The sequence below is a fragment of the Chinchilla lanigera genome, unplaced genomic scaffold (genome assembly GCF_000276665.1).
Source record: "Chinchilla lanigera isolate Chin_1 unplaced genomic scaffold, ChiLan1.0 scaffold00017, whole genome shotgun sequence".
NCBI lineage: Eukaryota > Metazoa > Chordata > Mammalia > Rodentia > Chinchillidae > Chinchilla > Chinchilla lanigera.
In genome coordinates, this window is record NW_004955418.1 from 17534449 (window position 1) to 17545816 (window position 11368).

The window sequence follows — 11368 nt, forward strand, 5'->3', positions numbered from 1 at the left end:
AAAAAAAAAAAAAACAAAGACAAATCTCTGAGAATTTGAAGAGATACTTCAAAGGACCAAGGGAAGACACCTTAAGGTTTTTTTTTTTCCTTACTTCAAGTCTCCATTAAATAGTGATTTAACATTTTATAAATTCTTAAGTTTAATATATTAATGATAATCTGCTTAAAGTCAAGCTACATTGCTCTTTTCAAGGATCTCTAAGGATGACAAATGATAAACATGTGACTATATTTTCCTTATTTTGTAAAATGTCTAATTTTAGCTAAATATATTTCACTGGGACACATTTGAAAATTCTTAGTTAAGAAAAATAAGAGATCCAACATATCTTCAGATCAAATCTTTCTGTGCTGAAATATATAAAATATTTGTTTGGTGAAAGTGGTGTGCTGAACTTTTACAAATTATCCAGGAACAAAGCTTATTTATTTAGAGAAGTTCAAACTTAAAATGTAGCAAACCAGAAATCAATTACTGAATGCTTTGCAATCTTGTTTAATATAAGTGACATACAGAGTGGGGATAGAAGATGATTTTGCATTGACCCTCGTACCACACAACTACAGGAAGAGTTCTATTCTCTGATTGTTAGCTCAGAAATAATTTAGTTTAGGATTTTGGGACTGAAGACTTCAGTTCAAAGATCACATTTATTTTTATGCCAGTGTTTTATGAAACCCTGCTAATATTTTATGAATATTAAAATGGAGAATGGAAGAGCTGAGTTTTAAGAGTCTTTAACAGATAAACAATCAGATAGGAAATAGAAAATTAACATTAAGAAAATGCTATGGAAAGTGAGAAGAGCTGGAAATAAAGAAATAAGGACTATTTGGTACTACGAGGTGAAGATTTCTCAGATATCCTGAGAGTTTTTATGCACTGTAAAATACTGAAGATATAGTCCACGAATAATGCATTTGCGATGATTTCTCCTTGTGTGGATTGCCGCTTCTGGAAATCAGTAAAACTAAAGGACGAGTGGGAAAAGCTATCAGCCTACTACTAAAATCTACCGAATCCACTAAAGCCTTGAAAACATGCAGCATCTAATCATGGCAATTTCAAACATGTAATATGAGTAATAGAAAATGTATCTCATAGTTGTTAATATTAAGAGCTCCACTGAGTTCATGATGGAACCTTTTTAAAAATCGCAGATATGAGCAGATCTATACATTATTCAAGTCTTCAGCATTGTGTGTACAAGAAACCACGACATCACAAGGGGCATGCTGGTTCATTGCATGGCACAACTGTCCTTTCTGTTTTGATTGCATGTCCTACTTTAAACCTGGAAAAGTGTGTAACCCATACCTGCGTGTCCTAAATACGGTATTTGCGTCTGATGGTGTGTTTGAGTTCTTTCTGGCTCTTTTCTAGCAAAGTTCAGTCCACAGCTTTCTTCATTGGAGAATTTGTGAAATAAAAGTGAGTTAATTTGTGTTACATGCTCTCTTAAATAACCCACCACCTGCAAATTGCTTGGTCAAGGCTAAAAAAATAGAAAAGTTAAAGAAACATATGAATTGATCCTGGTTCCATTTAATGGGTTTAAAATACATACATAGATGGATAGATTAACTTTGGTTTAGCCTTTATATTTTTCAGAATTATTACACAGCCAAAATTTGAAGATATATCCATTTACAAAATTCAAATATGTAATTATAGTAACTATTCTGCAAATTTTATGTGTATTAGCAATGTAAGTCCCTAAAAATCATTACAACAAAAGAACAAAGTGAACAATGGATTGAAATTTGGAATCTTTTGGAAACAGTCACTTCCACAGCTTTGTCACAGACCAGATGTTATTTCTTTTTTGTGGTTTCAAAGAAGAATGAGTGCTAATGAGGAATTTAAATTATATATCATAGTATCTAATATGATATTAGACATGGATATTTTCAAAAACTAATTCATGTGTTTCTCAGTTGAAGTTAAGATCATAGAGCAAGAATAAAATCTTATTTCTCTATAATTTGCCTCATCTCCCATCTTTAACATTCCCCAATCTTTCTTCTCTAACATATTACAGATAGCAAAATTAACCACATCCATAGTGTGTCTATTAAATTCATTTCCTTGTAAGTTTTCTGAAGTTTGCAGTTTTTTTGAATCTGCCTCAACTAAATACCTAAACAGAAGAAAAGACTTAGGCATGGGGTATACAATACATCATTTTATCTAGCAGATTTGGCTAAAGAGGCAGATATTTTGTCATAAAATCTATGGTAATTTTGAGATTACTGGATCTAATAGTAGAACTTCAGATACCAAATCAGGAAAATAATCAAATGGTTCTTGTAACTGCCAAATCATTCATATTTATAATTAGAGAATCACTGACATTTTGCTTGTATCAGATTCTCAATCAGAAAAATAAACCAGGTGGCTCACTTATAACTTTGAAAGACAAGAAAAATATCAACTGTATACTTTTTTGCATAGAGGGGATTAGTTATGTGCAGTGCTTCTGAGTCAGAAATGTGACTTTGACCAACAGGTTGAATCTTTGTAAGAGTATTGCCATGAAATTTCATTCTTCCTCGTGTTCTAATCCCCTTTTTCACAGCACAGCATTTTTTATATAAGATGAGATTTTTTTTTTAAGATTTGTAGATGCCAGATAATGATGATATAAGACTCCAAGTTAAAGGGTTTTACTGTTTAATTTTCCTCATTGATTTAACTCAAAATGTTGTCTTTAGGAGCTATACTTTTTCCACTGAAACTCTGCTTTTTGAGAAAGTTGAGCATTTATTATTGAACTCCTAATTGAACAGTTTTTGTGAATTTGGAATGCCACGGAAGAACTTGGATTCCACTTGCTTTCTGCTGGTGGCAGTGTTGGCAGCGGTGGTGATGATGGTGGCGATGCATTTGACGTCAGCAGCAAACACGCGCTACATGTCCACCAGTGGTCCATGTCCACAACCTAGTGCTGGGTTTTCTTACTTCAAAATGAATTGGATCTTAGTATTTGGAAAACATAAAGTGTCTCTATAGTAGTATTGATGGCCATGATTTGTAGTTTCTTGGTTTCATCTGAAAAAAGGAAATTTTCATCAATATTCAACATGAAACATATGTAGAGAACTTATACCCTGTAAAACTACTATCTGCAGAAGAAAAGAATGTTATCATTATCTTTGAAGTTTTTATGATTTTCTTATTTCCTGCTCTAGAACCTTGATAGCATCCTAGTCTCTTGGTTCAAGGTGAAGGTCAAGGTTCAAGTCTCTTGGTTCAAGGTTGTTTTCGTCTTGTGTTAAAATATTTTCCTTGTGTTTTTATGAACCATGAGTGAGAAGATTCTCAAATGGTCCTTCTTCATAGAGAATTCTGCTATAGCAGATGATTTTTAGAGGAATCAGTACACTTCCTTGTACAAATACAGCAAGCATTTCTATAAGCTGTATATTTTTACTACAAATAGTCCCCACTCTGCACTTCATCTGACTTGTAGGTAATGATAAAACTAACACAGGGTAAAGAGATTAATCAGAAAGATTAATACCTCAGTATTCACTGAGAATTTTTTAACAATAAAGAGAAGACATTTAAAATTTTTTTGTTGGGGCTGAGAATTTAGCTCAGTGGCAAAAGCGCCTGCCTGGCATGTGCAAGGTGGTGAGTTCGGTTCCCGGTACCGGAGAAAAACCAAAAAAATAAAAAAATAAATTTTTTTTTTTGTTGTTAATAGTTTACCTTACTCAAGAGACTAATGATCTTAGGCATTCATCATAAATCTCCAGAACATTACTTAAAACATTTGCCCATAAATACCTCTTATACAACAAAATAGCTTGAAGAGTATGTTTCAGATGGATATTTAGCAGGAAGATACACCAATAGCCATCACAATATGCCTCAGATTTCTCGGTTGAAAGCATTTGTAGACCTTGATGGGAAAGATTATCTATCTAGAAGTAGGGACAACTGTAGGACGCCACCAAAGCAACAGACTTTTAATGTATTTGAATGGAAAGATTATTATATACCCTGTAAAGTTAAATATCTCCTCAAATCCCACCACCAGAATGAACAATTGTGAATTAGGAGACTCGATGTGTATTTCCCATTAATAATTAAGGTATTTCAAGCTTTCCATTCCATTTAAAATATACTGTCCCATTTCTTTTTTTTGGTTTTGTTTTTTTTGTTTGTTTGTTTTTTGGTTTTTCTCCGGTACCAGGAACCGAACTCACGACCTTGCGCTTGCCAGGCAGGCGCTTTTGCCGCTGAGCTAAATCCCCAGCCCCACTGTCCCATTTCTTCACACAAAAAATACAGTAAATGAACACTCACTAGAAAGACTGTTTGAATGTTAAAGGTGCTTCCATAGCTATGTGTGTGTGAAAAACAGTTCTTGTCCTGTGTAGCTGTTGCTGGAATCTGTTTGCTGTTTAAAGAACTAAGACATGTTACATTTCCTCTAGAAAACAATGGGCCCCCTGTTCCATCCTGGAGTGAAAAGATAACGAAAATGCTTTATTTCATTTACAGACAATGCTAATGAGGAAGAGTTGGAAAAGATCAAGTAAGGTAATTCTTAGCATGTGATCTTTGAGCTTTTCTTGTCGAGAAGACTCTTGACCGCTTTTCCAAATCCCTCTCATATCTCTTCAAGCAACCTCAGATTTTCACTACTATTCAATTGTTATTTTTTTCTCCATAAACTGTAAGCAAATCATGCAGTGCTTTCTAAATAAATAGAAATCACACTGATCAAGAGCATCGAAATCATCCTCTTGCTAATCTCTGGTCACTTCTAAACATCATGCTCACCATCTGCTCTCTTATGTGTACAACAGGGTCTAGAAAAGCACTGTGCCGCAGGAATGAAATGATTAGGCTTGGGCAGAGACACCTTCAGACAGAAGAAAGACCCGTAAAATTCGCTGCTTTTGGTCACAGACAATTGACTATGAGGTTCTCTAAGCTCCAAAATCCTGCTATCAGAGCCTTGGAGCATACAGTGAGAACAGTTCTCTCTCGGTGCTTCTTCTTTGGTTCCTGTAACCTAAGCCCTGGCTCTTCTTCTGACCTGTAAGATACCTAAGATGAAAACTGAACTTCTAAGTTATACACCCTTGGATATAGATAAATATCAAGATGAAATCAAACTTTTAAATGAATATGCCTGGAAGCAAATCAAACAAATTTTATTTGTAAAATTCATGTTTGCTCAAAACTCTACTTCAAAAGTCAGTATTCCCTTTGGAAAGTGACTCATTTTTTTAGACCCTGGAACATGGCAACCTTTTTTCTTCCATTCTGATTGAATCATGCTATCCTAGATTTTTTTTTAACTCTGTCATTTTTAATTTATTGTAAATTAAGAGAATACTTACATTAAAATGTTTTTTTTTATATTTGTGGTAATGTCTTGGTGTGTTTTAACAAGTATTTCTCATGTAAAGTTCCTTTACAATTCTTACAACATGAATGACTAAAAGATAACTCATATAGGAATCAGAACCCAAAAGAACATCTATTCGAGAAAATTTCTGGGCAGTTCTGAGCTGGTATTCACTGTATTTTACTAAATAAAGTTTCAAGAACATTTTTAAAAGTTTGTACTTTTCATAATTGTGTTACTATTTTTCTTTGTAATCATACTTTACAAGTAGTACTATGAATCTATGTATTTTTAAATGCATGTAATTGACTTTCATCACTCTGTACCACTGTCAATGCATTTGTGTGAAAAAGAGCGATCTATTAATAATATAGTGATAACCCTTTTCCAGATGAATTTAACATGCTTTGCCAGAACAGAATATGGTATGATATTTAGTATTACTGGGAATTATCTTTTTATGATAGTATTTACTAAGACTCAAGTATTCTTTTATAAAATACATATAATTTATCTTTAAACTTAATCTTAATAATAATGAAGTAAAAATAAATCCACATAATCTCCTTCAGTCTACAAAAAATTTTAAACGAATAATAAATACTTATTTTCTACTACTAGTAATAATCCATTTATGCATTTGAATTGGTATATTTTCAAGCTTGCCAGTGAAGATACAAAATCCCTCAAACTCAGCACTTGCTTGCATACTTGGCAGAATATAATTAGTACATGTGCTAATATTACTTCTATACTTTAGTCTAAGGGATTTCAGTTTGGCAAAATTCAGTGTGAATATTGAATGCTGAATGGATTTAAATCAATTCATTCAGCAGATTTTTTCTGTGTGAATATAGCGAACACCTGCTAATTTATTCAAAATTTCACTGTGCCTTAAAACGTTTGCCACATTCATTCACATAAGTGTTACAAGAGCACAGTGTTAAATTAAAAATACAGGGATAGCTTGCCATTTCTTCTACTACCTTGTTCATCCTGAAAACACACACACACACACACGCACACACACACACACACCACAACCACCACCCCCTCCCCAAGTGGAATACTTTCCTCCAGTGAACTGATCTAGTAAACTATGGCATAAGTGACTAGACTGTGTAGCTACACATTTTACTGTGCTTTTCTTTGGTGGAAATGCATCCCTTTCCTAATTATTTTGATCTTTCCCATAAGATTCTTATCTTAAGGATTTTTCCACTACTAATTTTGAACAGGATATATTTACATCACATATAAATATGGGTATTTATATGAGATTACAACTTTGCTCAAAGTCCAAGGTAAATTTTTTATATAAACTCGAATCATTTTCTTCTTGAAATCTTGATTTACAGGAATGAAATCTTTTGTGTTTTTATGGCAGGACCAAGAATACTTAAGATGAACATATAATCTTAGTAGAAAGCCTGGAAATGTAGCCAGGCAATTTTGTTCTAGGTTCTCTACAGAAGACAATTTTTGTTCTTTGACTTGGTTTCTTTTAGAAGTAATGTAAGTACAGAGAGGGAAATCTAAATTGGCATTATTTTTTAACATATATGTCTCCCTTGTTTGTACATATGTTGAATCACCTCCTGGAATGTCCCATTACTTAAATATTTGCTTGTCATTGTCTTCATCTTGACTGCAAAATGAGATTTCTTTTCATGTTTCAGTAACCATACTTCTGCCAATCATAGATTCTCTCAGTGTAAATCTTCTTATTTGTGACACAGAATAGGGATTGTATTTACTAGGGAAATCAAGGGAATATACAGCTTCATGACAGAGAAATCATATTTGCTCTTCAGAACCAACTTACATATTGGTATTTTGAGTAAATATGTAATACGTGTTCCGTGTAATATGTATTATCTCTGGAGATGAAGAATGAGTAAAATATATGCTATATTTGAATAGTATGAATATAGTAAATATTTATAACTTCCATAATGTCTCCTCTTCTGAGGACTGTAACACCCTGTAAAACACTTAGTCTGGTTTTCCTCTAGTATGCTTTCCATCATTCACATATGAAAATCTGCCCCACACTTGGTTGTAACGGAAGAATGTTATTTTGAGAAGAAAGTAATCAATGCCTCCCTAAACTTGGACAACTGGATAATTATCCTGGTCGGAGGTAAAAAATGTGTTTAGGCAGGGAAATGGTAGCTCTTTGAGTTAGTGCAATATTTCATTCTTCAGAGGCAGCTTATCATTGATAATTAATTCTAAGGTTAAATTATTCATCAGGAAAGTTTTGAAGACTCAAAGGAAAGATTTATATGTATTTTGTGAGGATAAACTGATCATGGAAAAATGTCAAAAGAGTAGTTAAAAAATGAAATAATTGGCTCCATCAAATACTACACAGTTTTGACATTCCACAGTAATGTTGGTGTATATGGCACACAGTACCTTTGTCTGTGTTTTAACCCAGAAGAAAAAAATTTGTTCATAGGTTGGGGTAAGATAACAATAAATTTGTATGTTTTAATAAATTATCTTATTTGTATGGGATATACTAGCATGATAACATGGAGATACGCACATTGCAGTTCATACACTTGACCATAACAGATAAGAATTGTTTTGTTTAAGAAAAGTTCACCCTTTGAATAATATAATATAGACTTCTGTGATGGTGTCTCATTATCATATCTCCTATTACTTAACGGCTTAGGCCTTTTTTTAGTAATACACCTTTTCACAAAGATTTTATTAAAATCACTGAGCATAATTTTAATGAACTATAAAACACTTTATCCATTGGTTGAATGAAGGAATTTTTAATAAGACTTTTTGCAGAGATATTGTTAAGCTAAACCAAAGCACACTCAGCTCCAAGTCTACAGGGCATAGTTAAACCTGACACCTTGGATGACACATTAAAAAATGCACCCATGGAAACTTGTAAGTGCTATAATTTAAGTAGAGGAGGAGAAACAGATTAGCACATTTTAAGTGTCTCACACAGTCATTCAGACATGATAAGAAAAGATATTTAACAATTATCAGATCCTTTTACAAAGACTTCGAATTCCTGATAGATTGGTGATTTTTTTTAAAAGCTGCCCAAATAAAACTTCAATAGTAATAGACTTTCTCAACTGTCAGTGGCCAAAATGGTTTTTCTTTGGCATGTAGTTCCTAAAGATTATGGGCATGTCCTTGAAAAAATGATATGCACACATGTTTTTGAAGGAAACATGAACTTTTATTCAAAAACTCCTTACTTTACCATTATTTTCCTACTGAACCTGTGCTATTTGGGAAAACTATCAAGTTATGCTCATAATTAGAACTTCTGAAATTCCAAAATGCAGCAGTGAGCAAATGTTGAACAGGAATGAGCAGTTCTGTTATAAAGGAGTATACTCTGACTCTAGTTAACCAAACTCCTGAAATTTGGAGGAAATTTATTTAAGAAGAGGCGTTACTATCATGCCAGTAAATATTTGATTATCCCACAAGGTATTTGAGGACATAATTGAACTTTACATTGAGATGATCTTTTTCTTACTTTTTGACACTATTTCCCCAAAGGCATAAAATTACACTTTCACATATTGTAAATTCATAACTACAGGGATTTGCTATAACAATAGCATTGCATTTATTTGACCACCCCTCATGTTGAACTTTTTAAGTGTTGTGGGTCCTTTGGGAGGGCAAATCTGGATAAGCAGACATAAAATGAAAGGACAAAAGGGAATCTGAAACACAGGATATATTCCACAGCTGCTGTGTCCAAGGTTTGTGATATTTATTGTGTGACCCCTGATTAGCCTGCAGGTCTGCAGTGTGTGTTTCTTACCAAAGGTAGCCAACCATTTCCCCAAGATCTTTCTGAACTGACCAAAGAGGGAGAACTAATAGAATGGGGCTACAAGATCATGGAACTAAGGGCTGGTTCCAAAATTTACATCTTTTTCATTTAAAAGATAGATGATCAATAGGTAGAATCTACCTATCCATTGAATACAACTAGAAGGAGACTTACTAGTTTTAATGTACTTTAAATGTTCACAATGGCAACAATTCATAATTAGTGAGGCCTCTATTACCAAAACCCTGACTGACATAATTAAGGATAGGCTCTGTCAATATCTTAAGTCATTGTTATTGGGTAGGACGGAAGCACCAAGAGCCATGGCTTTGAGAAAAATGATTGCAGCTCGACCAGCAAAATTGTGTAAGTGATTTACTTGTGTACTTCATCACCTCTTAAGTGTACAAAGTGGCTCTGATAAAGGGAAATTGTGCTCGTGTAAAAGCATGATGGTGTGATCAGGAATGCCATCTGGTCTCTTTTTTGAGTCTTGAAAAGTTATATAAGAAGTCTGCTAAAACTATACATAAACATACACATTTTATCAGTTTGCCGTACTGATAAATATCTGCGAGCTAATGGCTACCACTCTGAGCAACTCTTGTAACTGTAGAGACTAAAAGCAACTTGTATTCATTTCAGAATATCTCAATACACTTAGTATTAAAATATTTATAAGAAGTTTTTCTTTCCCTGAAGTGTGCATACATTTTTGGTGGACTCTGTATCATGCTTCAAGGCCGATACACATTATGGCTATTTTTGAAATACCATTTTTGATAAAAGTTTAGTGACTAATACTTATTACATCTGATAACAAAGTTGTAAGAGATTTCTATGTTTTATTCTATGGACAGTTGAAAAATACTACTATAGTTATTTGTTAGACAAAAGCCCATTATTTTAGTCTTATTTCATAAGGAAAAATATATTGTTTGCTAGATTTTTAAATTTAAAAACATGATTAATTTTTAGATTTATAAGTACATTCTTTGTCTTTGAGAGCAAATTTTCTTAGACTCTATTATATTCCCGGAGGCAAAATAGATAAAAATAAGGTAGAGTCAGTAGATCTTAATATTTTAAGAAGCTAGAAACCTTAGCAGAAACAATTTAACAATTATTAGTCAGAGTAAAATATGATTAAGTTTTAGATTTACAGTGAGATTCTTTGTCCTTGAGGAAAAATTTTCTTAGAATGTGTTATACTTTTAGAGACAAAAATAAATTTAAATTAAGATACCCAACTCATTATGCTAATGCCTTGTGTATTATTATTGTTGCTGCTGCTTCTGTCATTAGCATCAGAAATTCTAGTGAAAAGAAAGCCTTGGCTGGTCTGTGGAGAAGTTCATGCCACTGCAGAACGATAAATGGCGCCAGAGTACACAAAGAACTTTATTTCACTTAAAATAAAAGCCTAAATTTACATGAGAATGTGGGTTGTAAAGCAAAATATAAATTTTACTTATAAAATTACTGATACATTTTAAGAGGCATAAACTTCAATAGTGAATGACAGAAGTAATTAAATATGGCAGGAAAATTACACATTAGGGCCTTCAGTGGAACTCAAAGAGGCTAATATTTTTATTTCTCAAATTTTTACAGAGAAGGCTGAGTCCTAAATCTTGACCATTATTATTCTCACCCCACCCCCCGACTTGATGAACCTTTTTTCTCAGTTTGTTTTTTTTTTTTTTCTGGTACTGGGAATTGAACTCACGACCTTGTGCTTGCCAGGCAGGCGCTGTGCCACTGAGCTAAATCCCAAGCCTCTCTTTTTTCTCTTTGCATATGAAAAACACAGTTAGGTTCAATCTAATCTACTTTTATCTGAGGAAATCTTAGAAAGTATAAGGTTAATATAGCTTTAATGTTAGTGACCTTAGACTGGCTGGCACTAAATGAATTAATATTATTGTAAAATATTTGCCCTATCATGAGTCTGGAGCTAAAACTTTCTTTCCATCATGGTTGCCTTAACATATTTTATATTAAGACAAAACTTCCTCAGATGTATAACTTGTGTTAATGGCCCAAGTTATATAGAAATTATTTGTATAAGGAGATTCTAAGCACTAACTTTTTAAATGTGACCTTTGAAAATGTTTCCCACACATGGTTAAACAACATGATGGTTCTTTCAGTTAAAAATAGAT

General features: G+C 33.2%; 1 protein-coding gene across 8 annotated transcripts in view; it reads left to right on the top strand.

Annotated features, from left to right (window-relative positions):
- Positions 1-11368, top strand: part of Mctp1 (multiple C2 domains, transmembrane 1) — a 517439-nt gene that overhangs the window by 304951 nt on the left and 201120 nt on the right. For all 8 annotated transcript variants that reach the window (XM_013513035.1, XM_013513041.1, XM_013513036.1 and 5 more), the window contains exon 6: positions 4516-4554. In XM_013513035.1, coding sequence (XP_013368489.1) covers positions 4516-4554 — 39 coding nt within the window. The remainder of the gene's footprint in view (positions 1-4515; positions 4555-11368) is intronic.